This window comes from Argentina anserina, chromosome 3 (genome assembly GCF_933775445.1).
Source record: "Argentina anserina chromosome 3, drPotAnse1.1, whole genome shotgun sequence".
Taxonomy (NCBI): Eukaryota; Viridiplantae; Streptophyta; class Magnoliopsida; order Rosales; family Rosaceae; genus Argentina; species Argentina anserina.
Genome location: NC_065874.1, coordinates 2,528,450 through 2,555,988, shown reverse-complemented (window position 1 = coordinate 2,555,988; position 27,539 = coordinate 2,528,450). Strand labels below are relative to the sequence as shown.

Sequence of the window (27,539 nt, the reverse complement as noted above, 5' to 3'; positions counted from 1 at the left end):
GATTATTTTAGAGTTTTCATGGGTTCGAATTTAAATTTTTATCATTCGAAATTTCGGAGCTTTGACATGAAAGCTTATTATGACCATTAATAAAGGGTGCGGTTATTGCCACCCCACTAACTCTTTTGTTCAGCCCACAAAAATTTCAATTACTGAAAGACTATATTATCTAAGTGCAGAATAACTATTAAGTACACAAAAATTTTAAAATATATAATCAATTAATTATATGTATACAAAAAAATACTTATTTTGTCATGAAATATTAATCTTTCCACCCGATCTAGAAACATTTATCTCTTATTTATTGAAAAATTTCATATTTTCTGTTCGATATTCATATAATATTCGTTATTCAAATCATAAATCATTTTTGTTAACTTAATAACATCTTTATAATACCTGGTGAACATCATAAATAAAAATTATAACACTAAAATCAATATTTTTTCATTCTTAAAATTGATAATCTATGATTTTTTTCCACAACTCAAAGTTGTTAATTTATGAATTTTTTGGCATTTATATTAGATAATCACTTAATTTTTTAGAATAAATTAAAAAGAAATATATGAATCAAATTATGATTCTATTTGGAAAATGTATCATTTCTTTTTATATTACTGTAAATTGATTGAAATATTGTCTCTAAAAATTATCTTTTTCAATTCGATATGTCATCTAAGGACAGTTTTAAAAAAATAAGTGGGTGAAATAAATTTAATGTTAAATTTAAAATGTGGGGTGAAATGAGTAAATGAGGTGAACAAAGTAGATTGTGGGGTGACAATAATGTAACAAAGTAATTATTATGTATATCTGCCACACCACGTGACACCAACTATGTGATGTACCTAGCTAATTATATATTTATATTATATTATGGTATAATTAACATGCCCGTTATGAAAATAATAAAAATTTATATATATATATATATATAAATCAATTAGAAACGATTAAAAATGGACCAATAACATTAAAAGTACGGCTCCTGAGATATGACGATACGTGGCTAATATATATACTAATTTCTCTAATGTAGCAATTGTATACTATAATATGCTAATGTTTCCATCAACCCATGCGTACGTACGTGCAAATATGTCAATTACAAATAGGGTGCTGCATGCTATACCACCGCGCAGCAGAATTTACCAATTACAAGTTTACAACTTCAAATTCTTCACTGCCTCAGCCGTCTGGCTCGTCCCCTCGTTCACTTTATCTTTCACAGTCTCCGCCCCACTCTCCGCCGCATTGAAAGTCTTGTCCTTGGCACTCTCAGCGCTCTCCACCGCCTTGTTAGTGTCCTCCTTGGCCTTCGCTGCTATAGTCTCCGCCGCGTCTTTCGTCTTCTGTGTTGCATCATCTGCATACCCCTGTACCTTCTCCTTGACACTCTCTGCGGACTCCACTACCTTATCAGACCCCTCCTTGGCCTTCTCCCCGATACTCGCTGCTGCGCCTTTTAAGTTCTCCGCCGTGTCCTTGGCGTACTCCGTCGCTGCTCCTTTTAGTTCCTCGAAGCTTTGTTTTCCACTCTCGATATCTTCGTCGAGGGTTTGCTTTGCTTTAGTGCTCCAGTCCTTGTCGTCATACGCCCGGCGAGAACTTGAGTACCTACTCTTCTGACCCGCATTTCCAACCTGATGTAGCAACAAAAAGAAGAGCAGGTCAATATAAATGAAGCCTTGTGCGTACGTTGAAATTGAAGTGAAAAACCTAATGGTTTTAACGAAGTGATTACCTTGGAGAAGTTGGAGGAGGAAGTGAATAAGCAGACATTGGAGGTTTTAACAGAGTGACCGGGGGACCGTGAAGCCTGGGACTGAGGAAACGAGGACCTTGAGAGGTTGAAGATAACGTTGCTGGCTGCCATTGTTGTTAATGCGCTGTGTGCTGCTCTGTTACTCTCTGTTACTCTCTTAACTTCTTTCTTTGGTTTAGCAACTTCATCATCCTTTGCATGCTATAATAAAGGGTCAAGGTGGGGTACGTGGCAATGAAATAAGCTGACACGCGTCCTGGTCCAGTCCTGAAGAGTACGTCAAGAAAAAAAAATCGATACATTTTGATCCGCATAGAAATGATGTCGGTTAGATCATTTCAAATTTGGCATCTATTTGTGTGGGCATGAATCCATGCACGGGTATCCTGTGTTTACTCCAATTTGGCTAAGCATATCGACATCTAAAAATGTCGGATATCTACAAGGGGTGAGAGTGTGAGACCATGTATCAGGAAGGCTCAAACCTCAAAGGTTTAGCACTATAGCGACCCCCGTATACCAATATTGGAGGGGTTTTCCTTTTTATCTTGAAAACTTGGTTTTCGTATAATTTAGGTGATTAAGTTCAATCATTTGCATGTCCTCCTTCCTTGAGATTAGAGAGCGAGACAAGAAGTCTATACGTCGTTGGATCATTTAGATGTTATGTCAGCTTGATGGATTTAAAAGGGTAATGTTTAAGTAACACTTATTAACTTCATAATCTTCATTGATGCATGTGTTATGTGTATGCTCGAAAATTAAAGAACCCGATTAGTTGTACCATCTACATGAGTTTCAGTGTGGATACAGCCTGATTAAGCTGCCTAAGTGCCTAATAGTAATTTGAGCAATTACTACAGTACAAAATTCATAATAGTATGTTTGTTGGTTTAATTTACTATACATCAATGTATGCTATATCTCACATCCAACGGTTGACAACGGATATTATTTTTCTGACCCCACTCACAAAATAATATCGACCGTTGGATGTGAGATGTATAACATACATTAATGTATACTAGAATTTTCGACATTCTTTTAGTAAATCAAGAATATGGCCCTAGCTCATAGGTGCTTACTGATGCTTTCGACCCACATATCACCCTATCTTCGATCTGGAGGCTTGCCAACAAGAACTAATCTCAACGAGTTCCGCTTCTTGGGACTATTATCATATATCTGTATATACGTACGATTGCTGACTTGTGCCAGCCGCCTGATCGCAGGGGTCAATTGCAGTGAGTGCTGGCCATTAATTTCTATTGGCATCGAGGCTAGCTGCCCAATACCGGCCAGCATGAGTTTCTTCTCCACTCGGCTGGCCACATTAGTTCTTGGATGAGCACAAACATGCGATCTATGAATGAGCACATTAGCAGTCAACCTGCCCAAACGACGGGAGTTAAACTGACTCACAACACCAGCTTAAGTTTCAGAGATCAAGTTATAGGCCGTCAACTTTTGTAGTTCAGGTTTAGAAGAGGAGACATTAGTAAGACAAGGAAATCCTAACCTACTGCACCGAGGTACTACCAGGAATTAGCACGAGAGATACTCAAATATCTAATATTCTGCGAAGATTTTATATGTATCTAATGTAGTATATACAGTTTACATTCTCAACCCTTAGTGTATAGTAACTCATTAACTTGAATCTCTAATTAATAACTATGTTTAGTACTTTGTTTCTAGCTAATTACTGTATTACGTACCAATGTAATATCTTGTAGTTACACTTACATGCAAACTGAAATGTTTAAATTAGCTTGTACCTCTTAAACATATATATTTCTAAAGTTTTACAGACTGAAATGTTAAGTTATGTCGTATGTCAAAATGAAACAGCTGGTAAAAACATGGAAAAAGTTGAACAGCTTGTACCTCTGGTAGAAATTCATATATGTAAAATGTTCTATTATTGATAAGCTCTAAGCTTAACTAATATTGAAAAATGTCTTCTTCGATCATCATCATTTCAGAAAAAATATCTTCTTATCATACTAAATATATGTAAGATCAGGATTGCTTTAACGTTGTAATCCTAATATTTGCGAAGGCTTCAACTGTAAGCGCTAGCAGCCTAGATATCAGAGCGTTAAGCTTAATTATGTATCCATATGTGCAAATATATCAATCACAAGTTTAATTTAAGTATCCTCCGTCGTCTCTTTGACCTTCTCAAAGCTTAACTAATATTGAAAAATGTCTTCTTTGATCATCATCATTTCGGAAAAAATATCTTCTTATCATACTAAATATATCTAAGATCAGGATTTAACGTTGTAATCCTAATATTTGGGAAGGCTTCAACTGTAAGCGCTAGCAGCCTAGATAGCAGCGCGTTAAGATTAATTATGTATCCATATGTGCAAATATATCAATCACAAGTTTAATTTAAGTATTCTCCGTCGTCTCCTTGACCTTCTCACTGTCACTCTCCGTCGTCTCTTTGACCTTCTCACTGTCACTCTCCGTCGTCTCCGGCTCCGCCACCTTGTTAGTCGTCACCTCCGCCTTGGCCGCTATAGTCTCCGTTGCCTCGTTTGTCTTCTCCTTTGCATCATCGGCATAATCCTTGGCAGTCCCCGATATAGCCTCTGCTGCGCCTTTTACGTTCTCCATTGTTTCCTCCGCGTACTCCGTCGCTGCCCCCGTAATTTGCTCGAAGAGTTGCTTTTCATCTTCGACATCGTCTTCCTTTGTTGCCTTTGCTTTAGTACTCCAGTCCTTTCCGGCATACACCGGGCGACAACTCGAATAATCAACACTCCTGTCCGCCGCTCGACCCTGAAATATCAAAAAGCTACTTGTAAATATATATCAAATGCATGTGGTACGTTCAAATTGAGCCGGAGTTGTTCTAGCTAATTAAAGCACGTACGTAATTATGTACACGTACCTTGGAGAATACGGAGGCGGAGGTGAAGCAAACACCGGACGGTTTGAGGGAGGGACTGCGAGAGTGTGAAACTGCCGGGTATTGAGGTAACGGCGACCTTGAGAGGTTGAAGATGATATTGCTAGCTGCCATTGTTGCTTCTTGGTAATGCTATGTTACTTCTTTGAAACTTTCTTTTTGTTTCTGGAACAGATATTTTTTCCAAGATTATATGTTATCTTCTTCATCACCCTTTGCATGTTATAGACTTATAGAGTTTTACGAGGGTAAGGTGGCAGTGTTTTATGGTTGTCACGCGTCCTGGTCCATTGATGGAGAGTAATTCAAAAGAAAATTGAGAAACGTTTTGATCCGTAGACCCTATGGACATGTCGGCCAAATTATCAGTTCCAATCTGGCATATATTTGTGTGGGTATTAATCCATGTACACGTGTAACCAATGGTTTTCAACTGGCTTACGTACGCCTATCCCGGGGGTAAGGATGTATGTTCAAGATGGAAGATGAAATTGACAAGCCCAAAGATTTAGATTAAGCATTTCATTTCTTAGAAATTTCCGAGTGAATTTCAAATTTTCAACTACGAACACTTTACTTATTTTGAAGAATGAGGTTTTCATAAAACAGTGTTCAAGGACACATGAACGATTTTCACATAATTCACACGTTATTGGAAAAAAAAAACGAAATTCACTTTCTTTAACACAAAACTAGCCATATTAAAAAAATAATGCGTTTATTCAAAAAAAAAAAAAAAGAAGAAGCATAAATCTACATTATACCAGCATTCATGTCATGACCCCGAAATTTTAAGTGTTAAACTCAAAAATCGAAGCCATGAAAAACTCTAAAACAATCTCAATCGAAATCATCTTATAGTCACATCGTATCGTAACTGAGTTCATAGTACATCTCAGTCGATTTAATTAGTACTAATTCAAGAATTATATCAAATGTAAATGTAAAATCCTCTCAATCCTCACCACAAAATAGAAATAAAGAAACTTCGAAATCTTCAGAGTAGTCCTCTAATTCTGCTAATCCACACATGCAGAACTATCCCCTACACCATCGAATAGGTGCACCGGGATTATAAACACAAACCCGGTAAGCTTTGCAGCTCGTATGAGTAAAACAATAGTATAACACGCATGGTAATATAAGAGAAAAATACTGAAAACATTTAATTATAAATGCACTCATGAGTCACAGGACGGCCTATCTGGTTGTCTAATAATATCTGCAAATATAAGTGCTCATGAGAAATTGGGCAACTCATCTGTTTACCTTAATACATTTATAATACGGGTACTCATGAGACTCATGTACTCATCTATTACACCTCATGCAGTACGCCGTCGGACATTGGGCAACCCATCTGTTACCCAATATCCAAAAAATATGGGTACTCATAAGCAGGTAACACATCTGTTACCCCTCATGCAGTATACCGGTAGACAGACTAGAGCTCTAACTGAATCGTAACTGTCACCTGGCCAAGGCTAAGTTCCGATATGCCAACACGTCTGAAGATAGGTCCGAAGACATAAAAACGTTTTAACATGACACAAGTTAAAACTACGTACAATACAATCCTCACATGTTATTGTACAAAAATCAAGCTACTCATGCTCAAATAACATAAATATTAGTTCTATAAATAAACTCATTTGAAATATGAATATGACAGTATATGATATAGCAACCCATATATATGTATCGTTTTTACCATTATACACATACACAACCCACTATATCATATACATATCATAGTTCGGTCTTTTAAAATAAAGCGTAATTATGAATCACCGCCAAGGGTAGACTCGTCATAGTGAGATTTACTCACCTTATTTTCCTGAGCGTAATTTCCACAAAACCGAAAGCAAATCCTTCACTAGTTTTGTTAATCACCTAGTTGTATAAAAAATGATTAGAAACGTTACGTAATACCTCAAACGCCGAATCAGTACTACTGTTTAATGTTTAGCAATTTACGGGGTTTACGCAATTACTGTTCACATATTACTGTTCATGTACGTACTGTTTACGTATTATTGTACACCAATGTACTGTTTCAGTAAATACTAATCACCGATGTACTATTTCAGAAAATTACTTTTACAATTACAGTACATAAATTACTTTTTACATTTACTGCAAATAATTATTTTTTACAAAATTAAATGTTCAAAATCACTGTTCACGTGTCGCCGCACGTGGGGTTCACGCGCCACCCACAGTGGCAGTGCGTGGCTTGCCCACTGCCGCCCAAAACTCTCCCCTCTCCTCTCCTCCTCCTTTCCACAGCCTGTCTTCGTCCTCCTGCACTTCCAAAACCTCCTATGCGAGGCCAACAACGGCGACACGCGACACTCCAACACCTCCGCCCAAACTCTATAAAATCACAAACATTCAACATGATAGCTGAAAAACATGATGAGGAGATCACAACCGTACATTCGTTGCAACCCAGATCATGTGAAATTGGCCGGAAAGTCGCCGTGAAGCTTCGGAAATTCCAAGCTCTCATCCGACGTAAAAACCTCCGATTTGAGCTCCAATTTCGTGCTATACTCAACCCAGACGTCGATTTGTAAGGATCTACGGCTCCATTCACCGGCGGCGAAGCTTGGATCGACAACGAGTTTTTTGCCGAAATCGCTGCTTGTCGGCGAGGCTTCACGGCGACGAGGGAGGGTGCGTCTCGTCCGGGGGAGGGAGAGGTCGAGCTTGCGGTGGTCTTGGGACCGGCGGTGAGAGCCACGCCGGCCGGAGGCGCGAGATTCGGCGGAGGATTTTTTTGAAAGGGAGGTCGAGTCGAGAGGGGGGAGAGCGACTGCGGGGCGAGAGAGAGAAAAAAAAAATTTCTGTTTTTGGAAACTAGAGTTTCAAAAAATCTCATTTTATACAATTTCTAAAATCGGTAACCAACTTCCGTCGTAAATAACTTTCACATACGACGTCTGATTAAGGTGCGTGACGTGTCTAAGAATTCGTATCGACGAGCTCTACAACTTTCATAAAGGAAGTTTTTAGAGACGAGCAACAAAGTAAAAGTGAACTCCCGTGTTGCGGAAACGTAACATTTTTAATTTTTTAACTTCGGTTTCGTTTCGTTTGACATTGGCGATTAAAGCGACAAAAATGCGATTTATTCAAATTCCAAATTTAATAAATTCCAAGATTTCATACGATTTGAACCCGAAAATTCGGGGTATTACAATTCACATCTCATTGGCACTGAGGGAGTCTTTTAGTCTGAAGATTGAACATTTGAACAAAGACTCATCTTGTTCCTTTATACTAGCCTCATGCGATTTGACTTATTTTCTTCTATTAAAAATTTAGAAAAACAAAAAAAGATTTAAATTAATGAAAAGAAATAAACTGAAAGTGGGTCAGTGTAAAGTGTTACATTTACAACCGTTGATAGTTATTACCCATTAGTATTGAATTGTAAAATCGTGGCTTTTTTCTTATTTTTCTCCATAGAAATCCTCATTTTTTTACACCTTTATAATCTATAAACTACAATCTTACTCTTAGCACTATATCTAGAAAAAATTCAAAGATTAATAAACTGTGGACATTTTGGATATCTAACCAATGAAACTGGCTTCTATTATATTAATAGAAGATTTTTTTTTGAAAGGATAATAGAAGACTTTTTGGAACTATAAGATTCATCATTTTTTTTGTACTGAGTATAACGAAGTACTGTTTCGTTTGACTCATAATTTTAGAAGAGGGAGGGTGCGACTGGAAGTTATAACGTCTGCTTCTTGGCTTAGAAAGGAGAGAAAGAAGTAATCAATTCAAAATTAGTATCACGTTTTGTAGAGGGTGGAGGTTTTGTCCAGTTGCACTGCCCCGGCGGTTTCAGACTTTCAGTCACGCTAAACGACTCTGCCCAACCTGCACTATCACTACCTTCCAAGTTCAGATCGAGGTCAGTTACATATCTCAAACTTCTCTCTTTGCCCCCTATAATTTTACTACTATCACTCTTATGTGCAAAAGTTTCAGTTCGCATTTTCAAATTTTAATCCCTAGATGCTTGATTTGGGGAAAATGATTCCTAGCTCAATTGGGTTTATCATGGGGTCTTCATTTGAGGAAAGTTGTCATGTAGTGGCGGATCCTGAATGGTTACTTAGGGATGCTTAAAGTTCTAAACTGATGAAGAAGAGAATAGTGAGAATCTCATCGGTGCAAGAAAATTTTATGAATTGAAACTAAAATGGATACACCAAGTTAAGAGGAACACAATGAGTCTAACGTCTTAAATGCATACAATATAAAAAATTTAATTAACAAAATTTAAAACTCCACGAGTTGATAGTTCTTCAAAAACACGTGCATTTATAGCCGATAGTTTAAATTTAGGCAAAATTTCCAAAATACACCCCAAATTTGGCTAAAATTGTCAATTTGCACCCTAAACTTGTATTTGAGTCAATTTACCTCCTAAACTTGGTAAAAATTGCCGATTTGCACACCATCCATTAAATTTAACTGTTTACATCCAATTTTGCGTCAAATGTCATACACATGAGGGGTAATATTGTCATTTTCTATCTATATTTTTCTTAAAAACAAATACAAATATTCTTTAAAAGGAGGATTATTTTTTAATCAAATTATTTATTTACATTTTTTTTCTACATACTTAACCCTACTTCGAATTATATATTTGTAACGACCCTAAAATTTCGAGCTTCAAACTCAAAATCTTAAAATCGTTAAACACGAAAATAATCTCAATGAAATCGAAATCATTTTAATGTCGCAGCGGATCACATCTGAGTTTAAAATATAACTCAGTCAAGCCGATTATTACAAACCCAAATGATAATTCAACATATAACAAATGGAATTGTATAATCCTCACAACAACCTCACAAATAAAATCACACCAAATCTCACACACAATCCACGCTGGAACCTCACCATGACTGGATGCGATCGACTTCGAGTCTTCGGAGTCGTCACTCAATCACCACTACTCAGCACCTGCGGAAGTATCCCCTACACCATTGAAATTGGTGCACCGGGATTGCAACACAAACCCGGTAAGCTTTACAGCTCGTATGAGTAAAATATTAAAATAATTTTCGTCTCATAAAAGACACAACTCCACATCAACACAGTATAATGAAAATCATGAGAAAACGAGCAACCCATCTGGTCACTCTAATATTTTCACAAAATGGTAACTAATGAGCGCTGGTACACATCTGTTACCCCTCACTTAGTATACCGCTGATGTTGGGTAACCACCCGCCACCCAACATCCAAAACAAGCTGAGTACCCATGAGCAGATAACCACCCGTTACCTCTCATGCAGTACTATGGCAGACAGACTAGAGCTCTAACTGTATCGTAACTTTCGCCCGGCCAAAGGCTAGGTTCCGACTTGCCTCACATGTACAATAATCTCACATCATATTGTACCACACATCATGTCCGAAGACCAATCACAATATTTCACATTTTCCGTGATAAAATCACAAGTACAATAATCTCACATCATATTATACGTTTTAAAGCTTTCACAATATATCATAATAAAAATCATAACAGTATATTATATAGCAAACTATATATATTCGTATTTATTTACCATTTATACAATATATACATAGTCCACTATATCATATACATGTCATATTTCATAAACACCTGAAAAATTACGTACGATAATCTCACATCATATCGTACCATTAAAATCACACATGCACAATTTTTCTGTCACCGAAATGACTATTTTTAATAAATTAATAACAGTATGTAATTTAATGAACTATATATATATATATATGTATTTATTACCATTATACTATATATACGTAGTCCACTAAGTTATATACATGTTGTAATTCATTAAATAAACACACTTGCAAAAATGTTGAATCACCACAAGGGTAGATTCGTAATTCAGTGAGATTTTACTCACCTTATTGACTTGAGCGTAATTCCACAATTCGCGATGCTAATTCCTTTCCTCGATTTAACGATCACCTTAAAAGAATAAGAAAAGAATTTAGAATCGTTTCGTAAACCTTTAAATGCCAAAACAGTAATATACGGTTACTGCTCAGCAATTTTGGTTTATACGAAGTTACTGTTCACTGTTCACTATTCACGGGTACTGTACAATACTCAATTAATACGTATTTCTGTACGTATAAATATTATATACGTATTTCTATACGTATAAATATTATATACGTATTTCTGTACGTATAAATATTTAATACGTATTTCTGTACGTATAAATATTATATACGTATTTCTGTACGTATAAATATTAAATACGTATTTCTGTACGTATAAATAATAATACGTATTCCTGTACGTATAAATGTTAATACGTATTTCCGTACGTATAAATATTAATACGTATATCTGTACGTATAAATATTAATACGTATTTCTGTACGTATAAATATTAATACGTATTTCTGTACGTATAAATATTAATACGTATTTCTGTACGTATACGTACGATTTAATGTAAATACAAATTCAGTAAATAAAATTTACTAAATCACCCTTTTTACAAAATTACTTTTTACAATTACTAAAAGTAATTTATAATTACATTTACCGTAGGTAAAACTTAATTACATTTACCATACGTAAATAAAAATTACATTTACATTTACCGTAACACAGTAAATTACCAAAATACCCCTTCAGTCAAAACTAATCACACCGCCGCCACACGGCGGCGCGTGTGGCACACGCGCCACCTCCAGCCGGCCGCGCGTGGGGCCCACGCGCCGAGGCTAACCACGGCGCGTAGCACGCCACCGCTACCTCAAATCTATCCCTCATCTCTTCCTCCTCCTTCCTACGGTGGCAGACCCTCTCCTGCACCTTCCACGCTCCCCCACGCGCCACTACTACGCGGCGGTAACCCTCTCCTCCTCCAACACCTCCGATCCTCACAAATCGATCCCAATTCATTTACAATCACAAACAACCATCAAATACAACCACACCATACCTTAATTCGAAGCTAGACCCTCCGATTTGGCCTCGGAAAGGCTTGAATCGTCGATGGATTTCAAATCCTTGGGGAGGACTGAGATCGTGCGGTTTTGCCCTTGGATCGATGGCAGAGAGCTCCAAGGCGAGGATTCGGCGTCGTGATGCTCCCTTCGTGTCCTCGCGTTGTCGGTGTGGTGCGATGGCGGCGATGAAGCTTGCGGCCTCGGGTTGGAGAGCGGAGGCTCACGACATCTCAAGGAGGTGCGTCGACTTCGGGTTTCGTGGAGAGAGTCCGTGCGACGCGATTGAGAGAGGCGGTGCTCGTCACGGCGGGCTGGATGGCGAGATCGCCGGCGTGGGAGGAAGATCGGGGAGAGAGGGAGTCGCGAGGTGGGAGAGAGAGAGAGAATGAAAGGGAGGCGGGCCGAATGCAAAAGGGTTTCTAATTATGGAAACCCTAGTTCTAAAACATTCCCTTTTATACCCCCTCCCAAAATCGGAAACTAACTTCCGTCGTTAATAACTTTTACGTACGTCGTCCGATTAGAACGCGTCACATACTCTCGAACTCGTATCGACGAGCTCTACAACTTTCGTGAAGGACGTTTTCGCAACCGATCGACGGAATAAAAGTCGATATATACGTTGCGGAAACGTAACGTTTTTCAATTTGAACGTTCCGAGAACGTATCCATCGCTCGTTTTATAACAACGCAACCAATCACATTCATTCATATTAAAATTCCAAATTTTATAGAATTCAAATCAAACTTAAAATTGTTTGAAATTTTGGGTTATTACAATCTACTCCCCTTAAAGGAATTTCGTCCCGAAATTCAAGCTCACTCAACAAACAACTGTGGATATCTGGTCATCATGTCTGACTCTAGCTCCCAAGATGCATCACCCTCATCATGGTGACTCCACAGCACTTTGATTAGCTCAACTTCTCTCCTCCGAAGCTTCTTTGTGGATCTATCCAGGATACGAACCGGTTCGACAACAAAAGTGGCATTTTCCTTCACTTCAATGGTGCTATGATCAATCACATGAGACTCATCTGGTACATACTTCCTCAGCATGGAAATGTGGAAGACGTTGTGTACACCCGACATGCTAGTAGGCAAGGCTAGTCGATAAGCTAGTTCGCCCACCTTCTCAAGTATCTCAAAGGGTCCAACGTACCTCGGAGCTAACTTTCCCTTCTTGCCGAATCTCACTACACCCTTCATAGGTGAAACTTTCAAGAACACATGATCACCAATCTCAAACTCCACATGTCTCCTCTTCAGGTCTGCATAGCTCTTCTGTCTACTCTGAGCGGTCCGGATTCTATCCCGAATGATCGAGATCTTCTCAGTGGTTTCCTGAACCACCTCTGGGCCCATCAGTGCCTCATCACCAACTTCGGCCCAACAGATCGGAGATCGACATGGCCTACCATAAAGTGCCTCATACGGTGCCATGCCAATGCTAGAATGGTAGCTGTTGTTGTAGGCAAACTCAATCAATCTCAAATGATCTTCCCAGCTACCCTTGAAATCCAACACACATGCTCTCAACATGTCTTCCATCACCTGATTCACCCTCTCCGTCTGTCCATCCGTCTGAGGGTGAAAAGCTGTACTCATATCCAAGGTGGTGCCCATCGCCTTCTGCAAACCACCCCAGAACTTCGAAGTGAAACGTGCATCTCTATCGGAAACAATAGAAACTGGAGCACCATGAAGTCTTACTACCTCATCCACATATAGTTTCCCAAGCACGTCCACTGAGTACTTCATCGACACTGGGAGAAAATGAGCCGACTTCGTCAATCGATCGACAATCACCCATATGGCATCGTGACCCTTCTTCGATCTAGGCAACCCGGTCACAAAATCCATAGATATCTGCTCCCACTTCCAAAGAGGAATAGTCAGTGGTTTCAACATGCCAGCTGGTCGTTGATGTTCTGCTTTCACTTGCTGACATGTAAGGCACTTCGATACAAACTCTGCTACATCTTTCTTCATACCGTTCCACCAGAATTGTCTGCGTAGGTCCTTGTACATCTTGGTGTTCCCTGGATGGACGGTATAGCCTGAACGATGTGCCGTACGAAGAACCTCCTCCCGAAGATCATCACAATCTGGGACACACAATCTTGCCCCAAACCTCAACCCTCCATCGGGTCCAACTCTCCACTCAGAAGGGCACTCATCAAGCGTATCAACTACAAGATCCGCCAACTTAGCTCGTGAGTGTCTATCCTGCGCCTGACCCTGTATGATCCTCGTGATCAATGTGGGTTGCACTGTGACACTACCAAGAAAGACCCTTGGTTCTCCTCCCGATGGTACCAAATCGAACTCTGATGCAGCTTCTAGCATGAACCATTCCTGGACCATAAGTGAAGCTACCACGCCTCTCGGTTTTCTGCTCAAGGCATCAGCCACTACATTTGCCTTCCCTGGGTGGTACTCTAATGTGAAATCATAGTCCTTGAGGAGTTCCATCCATCTCCTCTGCCTCATATTCAGCTCCTTCTGTGAGAACAAGTACTTCAAACTCTTATGATCCGAAAAGAGTTGAAATTTCTCACCATACAAGTAATGTCTCCAAATCTTCAGAGCAAATACAACTGCCGCAAGCTCTAGGTCGTGTGTCGGATAATTCTTCTCATGAATCTTCAACTGTCTCGAGCCGTAAGCAACAACTCCTCCATGCTGCATCAACACACAACCCAAACCTTGGAGCGAAGCATCACTGTAAATGACATAACCACCACCACTAGAAGGAATCGTCAACACTGGAGCTGTGGTCAGTCTAGTCTTTAGTTTGCTGAATGCTTCCTCACATGCATCCGTCCACACGAACGGAGTATCTTTCCTGGTCAACTTGGTCAATGAAGATGCGATACTAGAAAACCCCTCGATAAACCTCCTGTAGTAACCTGCCAAACCGAGGAAACTACGTATCTCTGTAGGGTTCTTTGGACGACTCCAATTCTTCACTGTCTCCACCTTGGACGGGTCCACTAGCACTCCATCTTTCGAGACAACATGACCAAGGAATTTGACCTATTCTTTCCAGAACTCACACTTCTCTAGCTTGGCATACAGTCTCGCCTCCTTCAAGGTCTGCAACACTGTCCTCAGATGTACCACATGTTCTTCTTGTGTCTTGGAGTATATCAGAATGTCATCCACAAACACCACCACGAACTCATCCAAGTACGGACTAAATACTCGGTTCATCAAACTCATGAAGACAGCTGGTGCATTCGTTAGACCAAATGGCATGACAACAAACTCATAATGTCCATACCGGGTCCTGAAGGCTGTCTTCGATATATCTTCTTCCTTCACTCTGAGTTGATGATAACCGGATCTCAAATCAATCTTAGAGAACACTGTAGCACCTTTGAGCTGATCGAACAAGTCATCAATCCTAGGTAAGGGATACCTATTCTTGATGGTCACCTTGTTCAGTTCTCTGTAGTCCACACATAACCGCAGAGAACCATCTTTCTTCTTCACGAACAAAACATGTGCTCCCCTAGGTGAAACGCTAGGTCTAATGAACCCTTGGTCTAATAGCTCATCGATCTGCACCTTCAACTCCTTAAGTTCATTCTGCCCCATTCTATATGGCGCCTTTGACACAGGTGCTGTACCGGGTACTACATCAATGCAGAAATCTACCACTCTTCGAGGAGGTAGCCCCGGTATCTCTTGGAACACTTCACCAAACTCAGATACTACCACAATGTCTGCGATAGATACTTTCTGATCCACCGACTCCACATGTGCCAAAACTCCTGATCTCATGGCGTTATCTGACCTGAGGCAACGATAACGAAACACTGGCTCCCCAGGTCTATGAAATGACACCACCATGTCAAAACAATCAATCACAGCATGCTGTGGTCTCAACCAATCAACACCCAAGATCACATCATAAGTGTGATCCGGAATCACAATCAACGAAGCAGAGAACTCTCTACTTCCAATCAAGATCGGACAAGCTTTGCAGATTGTCTCTAACTCAAGTGACACTCCGAGGGGCGAAGTGACACATAAAGCGTTCCCAAGAGGTGTAGGAATCAATCCTAGCATCTCCACTACCGAACTAGCAATAAATGAATGCGATGCTCCCGTATCGAACAGTACTCTAGCAAGGTAGTCAAAGAGTGATAATGTACCTTCCACTCCTGTGTCTCGCTGACCCACTGCGAACACTCTAGCTTGGCCTGCTGGTAGCTGTCTCTGCGGCCGTTCCTGTCTACCCGGAAGTGGTCGGGTACAATCTCGAGCTATGTGCCCCACCTGCCCGCACCGATGGCACCCTCCTCTCTTCGGTTTCGGACATGCTGAGGCGTAATGTCCCATCTCATTGCAGCCATAACACCTCACTGCTGCTAATGGTCTGACTGGTGCTGCCCTGATAGCTAGGGGTGGTGCCCTTATCGGGGCCTGATAGTGGGGTCTTGGCCTCTTCCATGACCTATCCTTCGGCCCTGAGTGTTCCCTGCCTGTATAGATTGCCTTGCCTTTCCCCTTTGCATCTCTGTTCCCCACATCACCTGCTTGAGTCTTCTCTGCTTGCTCCAAACTCATAGCACTCTCAAATATCTGCTCCTGTGAAGTCAGGCAAAGGACTGATATCATGGTCTTGTACTCTTGTTTCAGCCCACGTAGATACTTCTGAGCTAAAGCAGTCGTACCCATGGGCCTGACATACCGATACAGTTGCGAGAATCGAGCATCATACTCTCTAATGGTCATGTCTCCCTGTACCAATGCCAGAAACTCCAACTCTAAGTCCTCCTGTACTGAGGCTGGAAAATACTTCTCTTGGAATATGGTGGTGAAATCTCCCCATGTGAATGTAGACACATCCACAGTCTGTTTCATGCTCTTCCACCAATCTAGAGCATCACCCTTGAGAAAGAATGTAGCTATCTTTCTCTTCTCAATCTCTGTGCACTCCATCAACTCAAAATAAGTCTCCATACCCTCGATCCAATGGTCAGCTACCATGTGATCTAGTCCCCCATGAAATGTCGGAGCTGCCAGTGCACTAATATCCTTGATCAGCTTCAACACTCGACCGTCATCTCTAACCGCAGGAGCTGGCTCATCCTGCTCCTCCTGCGGAGCAGCCTCCTCATAGAGGTTCTCCACGTTGCGGACTCGACCTGTGGCCCTACCTCGACCTCGGCCTACCTGCTCTACCTGTGGAGCAGCCTCCTCATAAAGGTTCTCCACGTTGCGGACTCGGCCTGTGGTCCTACCTCGACCTCGGCCCCTCGCCCGTCCTCGGCCCTTGTCACCGTTCATCACCTTCAAAAACAATATACCTAGTCAATACTCAAGAAATCTCGAACTCAGCCAAAACAGATCCAAAGATTATAACATGACATTCCAAATCAGATGAATCATCGAAGTATCATCACAATACTCCCTAGAGGACCAAACCGTGAGGTATGGCTCCTAACACTCTCGCGTACCCGACGACATATCAATACCGAGGAGCATGTGATGGGTGCCCGCCTGCAGTCGGATCATCGCTCCTGGATGATATTGATAATCGCCAAATACACACTTAGGCTCTGATACCAACTGTAACGACCCTAAAATTTCGAGCTTCAAACTCAAAATCTTAAAATCGTTAAACACGAAAATAATCTCAATGAAATCGAAATCATTTTAATGTCGCAGCGGATCACATCTGAGTTTAAAATATAACTCAGTCAAGCCGATTATTACAAACCCAAATGATAATTCAACATATAACAAATGGAATTGTATAATCCTCACAACAACCTCACAAATAAAATCACACCAAATCTCACACACAATCCACGCTGGAACCTCACCATGACTGGATGCGATCGACTTCGAGTCTTCGGAGTCGTCACTCAATCACCACTACTCAGCACCTGCGGAAGTATCCCCTACACCATTGAAATTGGTGCACCGGGATTGCAACACAAACCCGGTAAGCTTTACAGCTCGTATGAGTAAAATATTAAAATAATTCTCGTCTCATAAAAGACACAACTCCACATCAACACAGTATAATGAAAATCATGAGAAAACGAGCAACCCATCTGGTCACTCTGAATCGTCGATGGATTTCAAATCCTTGGGGAGGACTGAGATCGTGCGGTTTTGCCCTTGGATCGATGGCAGAGAGCTCCAAGGCGAGGATTCGGCATCGTGATGCTCCCTTCGTGTCCTCGCGTTGTCGGTGTGGTGCGATGGCGGCGATGAAGCTTGCGGCCTCGGGTTGGAGAGAGGAGGCTCACGACATCTCAAGGAGGTGCGTCGACTTCGGGTTTCGTGGAGAGAGTCCGTGCGACGCGATTGAGAGAGGCGGTGCTCGTCACGGTGGGCTGGATGGCGAGATCGCCGGCGTGGGAGGAAGATCGGGGAGAGAGGGAGTCGCGAGGTGGGAGAGAGAGAGAGAATGAAAGGGAGGCGGGCCGAATGCAAAAGGGTTTCTAATTATGGAAACCCTAGTTCTAAAACATTCCCTTTTATACCCCCTCCCAAAATCGGAAACTAACTTCCGTCGTTAATAGCTTTTACGTACGTCGTCCGATTAGAACGCGTCACATACTCTCGAACTCGTATCGACGAGCTCTACAACTTTCGTGAAGGAAGTTTTCGCAACCGATCGACGGAATAAAAGTCGATATATACGTTGCGGAAACGTAACGTTTTTCAATTTGAACGTTCCGAGAACGTATCCATCGCTCGTTTTATAACAACGCAACCAATCACATTCATTCATATTAAAATTCCAAATTTTATAGAATTCAAATCAAACTTAAAATTGTTTGAAATTTTGGGTTATTACAATATTCAACATACCCACCCATTAAAATATAGTTGTTGTGTGTATATATATATATATATACACATTGTTGGAGGAGGAACGAAACGAGAATAATAACGACGTAATGGAACAAAACGTAACCATTTAATTATTGATAATGTGGCCTATATATAGGTATTACATAACTACAACCCCGTATGATTCAGAGTCTTAATCTATTATAGAGATGCGAATTTATCTCTAACATGAAACCTAATAAGGCTAAGACACACATAATGGTAGAATAATAATTCTCCTAGAACACACATTTATTTTTAATTTTCAATGTATTTATTTATATTTTTCTAATATCTTTTAACATACTATATCACGTAAAATAATAAATATATAAATCAATAACATGTTTCGAAAAAAAAATTGTAACAAGTGTTCATCTTAAGTAATTTTATTAATTTATTTCATTATTAAATATAAATAAATATATAATGACAATATTGCCCCTCAAATGCATGACATGTGACTTAAAATTGGATGGAAAACATTAAATTTAACGGATATGGTGCAAATCGGCAATTTTTACCAAGTTTAGGAGGTAAATTGACTCAAATGTAAGTTCAGGGTGCAAATTGACAATTATGACCAAATTTGGGGTGCAAATCGGTCTTTTTGCCTTAAATTTAACTAAACTTACTAAAAGTTGTTTATTCTTTGTTCATTCTCTTGATTCTTCTGGTCTTCTCTCAATAATAAAAATCAACAGAAGTACGGAACCCTAACGGATTAAAATCCCCAACTGGAACAAACAAACAAACAAAATTAAAGAAAGTAGCAAATAAAAATCAAGTAATCAACTTAACCCAAGCTTAAAATCAGAAGAACCAAAACAATTAAAAGAAATAAATTGAAACCCGAATCTCAATTTCATCACCTTATTCACCTAAGATTGCCGAACACAAACAGATTTCCCAAATCTCCAATTCAATCCAAGGAGCAAACTGAGATGGAAGATGCATGATAGTGTTGTGGTGGAGCGTAGAGCTCAGCCCCAAAACCCAAGTGGAATTAGTCAATCTAATTTAGAGATTTAGTTAATTTAGGAATTATAGTTTTAGTCTTTGGGGTTTAGCAGTTGGGAAGACGAAGGGATAGAATTTAGTGTGTGTGAAAGGATTAGGTGCGTGTAGAGATGCTTCAACTTAAAAAAATTGTTATCATGCAAAACTGAAGCATGCAGCTAAGACGTTCTTTTCCAGTTCAGTATAGGGCATTGGCCGGACATCTATTTATAATGACACGCAAGTGTTCTTGTCGTTAGTAAGGTGATTAAAGTAGTGTTGGAACACAACCTACATCTGGTTTAAGACATATAAAGAGCATAGCATACTTCTTCTAAAAAATCTGTTAGTTTGGATTTAGAAAAGGAAGAAGCCGTCTTAGACCTTAATTTAGAATTGTTTGTGTATATGGGTTCTTCTTTGTTACCATTCATGAAATTTTTGCAAGTAACTTTCCTGTGTATATACCTATATGGCTATATCGATCACTACCTTGGTTACGATAAAGGGAACTTAATTATATCAGTGAAGTATCCTTGCCATGTTTTGTGGTTTTGGATTATACAGGAACAGAGTTTTCAGTTAACGATTGATTGACTTCTGATGACAATTTCTAAAAGGCCATCCTATTATTAAATATTTGTTGATCGAGTTCTATACCATACAAACACTATTAGATTTGCAAGATATATAGATGACCACGCAAAAGGCTTACTCCTTCAAAGTTCTGTGAAACACATATTGGCATGGTCTCTGCAGGATGAAAATTAATACAGTAGATTGTGAGTCTTGTAATGTGATAAAAAGTTGATGCATGAAATATATTACCGCACCCTTGTAAGGAACTACATTGTCATTAATTGGACGAGGGATACATATCTTTTCATGAACTTTAAAAATTATCAAGTTCTGCATTAATCATGCACCTTTTTTACCTTGGAAACTCACGGCTTCAATGTTAAGGAAATTAAGTAATTCTGATGAATGAAAGAATTTCAGAAATCTTATATGAGATATAATAGCATGTGACATGAAGGATGGTGTCTGTTTTGCTCTTTATTCTTTCCTGCTACTGAATTATAAGACCTAGCTAGTCCTGAAATGTAGTCTAAAACTTGATGAAATCCCTACTCTTAAGTGCTTGATGTAAATACAATTGTATAGACAAACTGGCCGGAATTACTAGATCTCTTAATGCTATTACGCTATTTTTCATAAATGTCTTTAGTGTGTCTACTCATATTGTATGTGTAATGACCTGTTTTTTTGGGATCAATTATGTGAGTTCGTAGGAATTAATAAACTTCGTTAATTTAATAAAACGTGTTTGTTTCGCTTCGCGACGTTGTAAAATCGAAAACGAAACCGTCTTCGAATATCTAAATCAGAAAAACGTTACGTTTCCGTGAAGCGGGAGTCGATTTTTACTCCGTCGCTCGTTTCCGAAAACTTCATTCATGAAAGTTGTAGGGCTCGTCGATACGAGTTCGTGGGCACGTCACGCGTCCTAATCGGACGTCGTGCATGAAAGTTATTAACGATGGAAGTTAGTTTCCGATTTTGAAAGTGGGTATAAAAATGGAATTTTAGAGATTAGGGTTTCCATTTTCGGAAACCCCTCTCACCCGCCTCTCTCTTTCTCTCCCCGATCTCTCCCTCCCTTAGAAAACTTCGCCGGCGATCTCGCCGACCAGACCTCCGTGGCCCTCACCGCCTCGCCCAAAAGCTTCGCAAGGCCCTATGTATCAGACCCTGAGCTCGACACGCCTCCCTTTACCGCCGTGAGCTCTCGCGCGACAACCCGAGGCCCCGCAACTTCCTCCGCCGTCCGAGCTGCTCCTCCAGCGACGCCAGTGCCAGAGGCTAGCACGTCTCCACCTCTCCTCATCCCTGGTGCCACCTGCGAGGCGATCGGAGCCTGAATCGCGTCGCCGCCTCACTCTCTGCTCAAAATCAATCGCCGCCTTGTTCAAGCTCCTCCGGCGACACTCCGGTGGTTCCAAGGCTCGAATTAGGTAAGGATTCGATTGATTTGATTGTTGAGATACTTTGTTTGCGAATTTGTGGAGATTTGGGATGAATCAGAGGAGGAGGGGAAATGGAGGGTACCGCCGCTTTAGGCGGCGCGTGCAGGGGCGTGAATGGGGCAGGAGGCGGCTTAAGGCCGTGGGAGGGGAGGAGAGGAAAAAAGGAGAGGTTTTGGGCGGCGGTGGGCAAGCCACGCACGCCGATTTGAGTGGCGCGTAAGCTCCACGCGTTGTCGCCGGAGGTGGCGCGTGAACAGTGATTTGTCAAACAATAATTTTTGGTAAAAAGAGATTTCTGTACGGTAAATGTAAAAAGTAAATTACATACAGTAAATGTAGAAGAAATTTACGTACAGTAAATGTGAATTTAATTTACGTACAGTAATTGTAAAAGGTAATTTCTAAAAGGTAAATCAGTGATTTGTATTTACTAAGATAGTATTTACTATGTATAGTACATTAATACATAAATAGTACATATATGAAAAGTAATACGTAAACCTTACGTATATGAAAAGTAATACGTAGATAGTATGTATTTGAATAGTAATATATGAATAGTAATTACATGAACAATAATTTCGTAAAAACCAGAAATTGTTGGACAGTGAAACATTATTACTGTTTCGGCATTTAAGGTTTTACGTAATGCTTCTAAATTCACTTCTTATCTATTCTAGGTGATTGACACAACAAGTAAAGGATTCGATTGCGGAATTGTGGAAATTACGCTCATGAATATAAGGTGAGTAAAATCTCACAGTGATGAATTTACCTTTGCGGAGATTTATAATTACACTTAATTAAAAAGAATGAACTATGATATGTATATAACATAGTGGATTGTGTATGTGTATAATTGGTAAAATAAGTACATATATATGGTTTGCTATATTATATACTGTCATAATTTCCGTTTGCGAATAAGTTCATTATAGCATGAATATTTATTTATTTGAGCATGTCGCTTTGATTTGTACAATATCATGTGATGATTGTTTATACATGGTTTTAACTTGAGTGATGTTAAAATGTTTTGTTGTCTTCGGACGTGTTGGCATGTCGGAACCTAGCCTTGGCCGGGCGACAGTTACGATACAGTTAGAGCTCTAGTCTGTCTGCCGGTGTACTGCATGAGAGGTAACAGAGGGGTTATCGGCTTATGAGTACCCATATTTTGGATGTTGGGTAGCAAATGGTTGCCCAATGTCGGGTGACGTACTAACATGAGGGGTAACAGAGGTGTACAAGCGCTCATGAGTACCCGTATTATAAATGTATTTGGGTAAATAGAGGGGTTGCCCAATTTCTCATGAGCATATATATTTTCTGATATTATTGGACAACCAGATGGGCCGTCCAATGACTCATGAGTGCATTTATGATTAATGATTTATGCATTTTCTTATGTATTTATATGTGAGTTATATTGTTGTTTTTACTCATACGAGCAGCAAAGCTTACCGGGTTTGTGTTTACAATCCCGGTGCACCTATTCGATGGTGTAGGGGATAGTTCCACATGTGTGGATTAACGGAATCGACGTACAACTCTGAAGACTTTGAAGTTGTTTATTTTATCTTGTGGTGAGGATTTTACATTTCCATTTGAAATAATACTTGAATTTTAAATTGGTTTTGTAATAATCCATTTGACTGAGTTGTACTATGAACTCAGTAGTGATACGCTGTGACGATAAGATAATTTTGAATTATTGGGATTGTTTTTGAGTTTTTCATGGCTTCGATTTTCAAGTTTCATATTTGAAATTTCGGAGTCGTGATAATATGCTCTGTTGAATATTTCGCATAGTGAAATTACATTCCCAGATGTTTTTCTTTATGACAGAAATTAAACTATAATTCATATTCATCAATAGTGATACATATCTAGAATCGGAAATAAATAATTTTAAACCAAAATAGACGTAAATCACGATACTCTGTATTCAATTACCCTATCTGTCTCTCCCAAGGATGTGCATACGTTTAAAATTTTAGAGGTTGAGTGTATGGACGCCTGAGAAATTTGTGCATTTTCTCTACTTGAAGGTTGATGCATGGACGATGCGCCTGAGGAATTTATGCATTTTCTCGCTTTAGGGACTGATGCATGGACGACACTCCTGAAGCAGGTGCACATTTTCTCGCTTTAGAGGTTGAGTGCATGGACGACACGCCTGAGGCAGGTGTAATCACCTAAGCCGGTTTGTTGGATGCATTTTGGCGAGACGCCCTTTAAGCATCTATATAATGCCAGCTTACTCTCAAGGCATCTTCACATTTTCACAGTTCAATTACCTTCCTTGTTCTTCTGGTCTTTCTATAGTTCATAGAACCAATAGAAGCAGTTATTTCTCTGGTGATGAATATATGAGAAATTCATGTCATGGAGAATCCTGTTATATCTATGGTGAACTCTGTAAGTCTAAAAACCAATGCTGCATTATGATATATATTGTTGCGCTGTTTTCCCTTTATTAGCATGCATTTGTACGTTAATCTTGATGGTGATAGTATGATTTGTGATACAAGTTTTCGTTTCATCAAGTCAATCGTTTATAAATGCACTTATTTGCTGTCCTGATTACCTTATTTGCTTACATAATTATCTAGAGATCAATCCTGTCTAAAGTTGTGTTTTATTAGATTTTGGTAAAGTGTCAATTTTCTTTTCCGAATGGAAGATTATCACTTTTATATTAAGTTTCCAGGTTAGAGCTAGCGTTATTCAAAGTTATGTTAAATTCAATTATTGTCATGCAATACTATGAGTCTATGACAAAGCTAGTTGGAGATGAGAGCCTAAAGCTACTAGATAATGGATTGATTTATGGTTTTTGTTAATCTGAACAAGATTTCTGACCGGAAAATTGTTTCCATTGTATTTATTGATACAGTGCAGACTCAGAGGCGTTATCTTCGATTCATGGTCTGTGATTGAAGAAATGAAAGACAGGAATCAAGACATGGCTTCAAGAACTGGAGTGTTTCAAATCAAGACGAAAATGAAAGCACATATCTCATTCAGTTCATCAGGTCATGCTGCCCCCTTTTTTTACTCACATTCCAAACATTAAACATCCTTGTTCACTCACATCCCAAACATTACATAAACCAGAAAACATACATGTGAACTTATATTCCATAACTATGCCAAGGCTAGACCAGCACTCACCCTGGTATGATAAAAAAATGATTATGGAAAAGAAACTAAAAACGGACTTAGCTTCGCTGTTTTGACCTTCTGGGGACTATCCAATTTGTCCTCAACATATAAACCTGAAACCCTAAACCCAATCTCTTGAGCTTGCCTTTAGAGACAGTTAGAGTGAGAAAAGAGTTTGAACTGGAAAAAGCCAGTCTTTAGCCACATGTCAATATGTCACTCACCTTGCCTCACTGGAACTGTGTTTTTCACGGCTTCCTCTCTGCCATTCTTTGGCAGTTTGGCTACATTTACTCTCCTCTGAATGGCAACACAGCTCCCTAGAAAACTTGCACACCCCTGAAACCTATTTAAACAGACTGAAAGCCAAAACCCAAACCATCACCACCATCCCTACGCCTACAGAAACCCAAGACCCAGACCCCATCCGTACACCTACTTAGACACACAGAAACCTAAAACTGAACCCACACCATCACCACCAGGACTTGAGAGCAAATCTGTTATCACCAATACTACTCCCCAAAGACCACCCTATTAGTATTTCTTCTTTCCCAGTGTTGATAATGGAGAATTTCCGCCCACCTTTCACTTCTTCAACAACTACCACCAGCTCCACTTCTCCATCTTCAACTCTGGAACGTTCATCATCTCTGTTGTATCATGGTCCAGCCGTTGGCTACATGCCAACACACCCTCTTTGGCAACAACCACCAAATTTTGTATATCCTCCTCCCATGTGTCCATTTCCAGTCCCAAGTGCGGCTGTGATGGACGACGCAAGGATTGTACGTCAAAGAAGAAGCCACATTATGAGAACAAAAAAAGCTGCTCGTGCCGCAGCTGCTTCTTCAAGGTTGGTTGTACAGAGGGATATTCCACCTAGTGCTGGTCCTGAAACTCAGAACAAACAGCACGATTACTCATTCTGCACACCGGATAACAAGGTCATTGTTTTAGATATATTCATGAAATGTTTTATTTTGTTTGTGTTCGATCTGGTCTTTCTTAGTCATATATCTCTCTCTTGCACAGAAACTGAGATTGTTGTTCAAAAAAGAGCTGAAGAATAGTGATGTTGGATCTTTGGGCAGGATTGTCCTTCCGAAGGTGATAACCTCGTTTCTCCTTTAGTTTTCTTCTCTCTGTAAAAGAGCGACAATGATTCTGATTTCTTGAGCTTTGCACTAAAAAAAGTTTGCTCTTTATCAAGTTACTCTTCGAGCATGAAGTCACTGATGTCATGTTCTTCTGTTGATTACCTTATTCACAGAAAGAGGCTGAAAAGTACCTTCCGAGCCTCTCCGACAAGGATGGCATCGAGCTGAGGATCAGGGATGCACTTTCAACCCAAGAGTGGGATTTGCGATACAAGTAAGTTTATGAAAATGTCAAATGAACGTCCTCGATGCATGGCAAACAATTTAATCAATTTAAATGTTTCTGCCTGTTTATTTTAACTCAGGTACTGGACAAATAACAAAAGCAGAATGTATGTGCTGGAAAACACAGGTAATGAGATATCCAAATGATTCTTTCTCTGTGGAAAACTTAGTATGTCGTCATCAGTTTTTCACTGACTAGTATATGTCATTTCTTCAATGTAACAGGAGACTTTGTTAGGCAAAGTGGAGTGGAGGTGGGAGATAGCATTCATCTTTACGTAGATGAAAGCAGAAATCATGTGAGTTTTGTACTCTGTAGTTTTATTATTTGGAATTTGGATACAGATGGACATTTTGATTTTTGAAAATTGAATCGAGAGAGATGGATAGAGTTTGTTGACTTTGTTCAAGGCTGCATGCATGGTGAGTTGGTGACAAAGTTGCACTTCACCTTCAAGAATGCTGACGGTTTTCTTTGGATTATAGTAAGCCGAAATTGATTAGCGTAAATGATGTATTGGTTACATTGACTAAACAGCTAGGAATCACGTTCCTCTTGCACTCTTTGAGAGTTTTAGAACTTGGAATCAAGCAGTTCAAATGAAAACGGCTAAAGAATCTTTTATCCAAGAAAAAAAATTAGAGAATACAATGCACATTTACTGTACAAGACTACAACTGAGTGTCAATAGTTTAGAAATTTGATTAAAATTCATTATTAGACACTCGCATCCACTTAGACAGACGGGTTCAATAGATTTTCCATGTTTAATTGCGTTGCATTTTTTGTTAGCAAGTGTAAAACTTGCGAAAACCATTTCATCTGTATTCTTTACTTAATTATGCAATCTTATCTGTCATGCAGTACGTCTCCATCCACCGGCTGGCCGAAGCAAGACCACTACATGTGTTCCAGCCCTCTTCAACATTATACCATCAACAAAACTATACCGATACCAACACCATCACCAACGTCACCGCCATCGAGAACACTGAAGTCTATCGTAATGGTGAAGATGAGACTTCTTCAGCGGCAGTATTACGACAACAACAACGCAATCTAGAACAAGTAGGAGAAACAAATTACAACATGTTGACATTGTTTACGGATCCTGCTTCTTCATATAGACAAACCGAAGAAGCTAACAACTCCAACAACGACGTCACTAGACAAAAACAAACCCCGGCTCAACCAGCTATGGCAGGGATATTCGGGTCCTCGTCATCCCCGTCGTCCTCAACGAGTATAGTGAAGATGTCTGAGGACAACTTCGGCGACTTCTATGAAGGCCTTGGGATGCTCCCGGAAGTTCATCGTTTCGAGCATTCTCTTTTTGATATTGACGACATAATTAGGGACGACAAGCTCTTATAGTGGTGTGGTGTAAATTAATGGCACTGTT

The 27,539-nt window shown here is 39.8% G+C and overlaps 3 protein-coding genes across 3 annotated transcripts; 1 reads left to right on the top strand and 2 right to left on the bottom strand.

Annotated features, from left to right (window-relative positions):
- Nucleotides 1-1,061: 1,061 nt before the first annotated feature.
- On the bottom strand, nt 1,062-1,913 carry LOC126789245 (desiccation-related protein PCC3-06-like). The gene is made up of 2 exons (XM_050515351.1): nt 1,751-1,913; nt 1,062-1,649 (listed from the first exon to the last, which is right to left on the bottom strand). The coding sequence occupies exons 1-2, from the start codon at nt 1,880-1,882 to the stop codon at nt 1,170-1,172; spliced, it is 612 nt and encodes a 203-aa protein (XP_050371308.1). The 5' UTR covers nt 1,883-1,913; the 3' UTR covers nt 1,062-1,169.
- Nucleotides 1,914-3,661: 1,748 nt separating this feature from the next.
- Nucleotides 3,662-4,895, bottom strand: LOC126789247 (uncharacterized). Its single transcript, XM_050515352.1, has 3 exons — nt 4,677-4,895; nt 4,199-4,564; nt 3,662-3,951 (listed from the first exon to the last, which is right to left on the bottom strand). Exons 1-3 carry the CDS (start codon nt 4,806-4,808, stop codon nt 3,925-3,927), a joined length of 525 nt encoding a protein of 174 aa, XP_050371309.1. The 5' UTR covers nt 4,809-4,895; the 3' UTR covers nt 3,662-3,924.
- Nucleotides 4,896-25,317: 20,422 nt separating this feature from the next.
- Nucleotides 25,318-27,511, top strand: LOC126785692 (B3 domain-containing protein LFL1). The gene is made up of 6 exons (XM_050511315.1): nt 25,318-25,698; nt 25,787-25,861; nt 26,025-26,125; nt 26,217-26,263; nt 26,362-26,435; nt 27,002-27,511. Exons 1-6 carry the CDS (start codon nt 25,318-25,320, stop codon nt 27,509-27,511), a joined length of 1,188 nt encoding a protein of 395 aa, XP_050367272.1.
- The last annotated feature ends 28 nt before the right edge of the window (nt 27,512-27,539 follow it).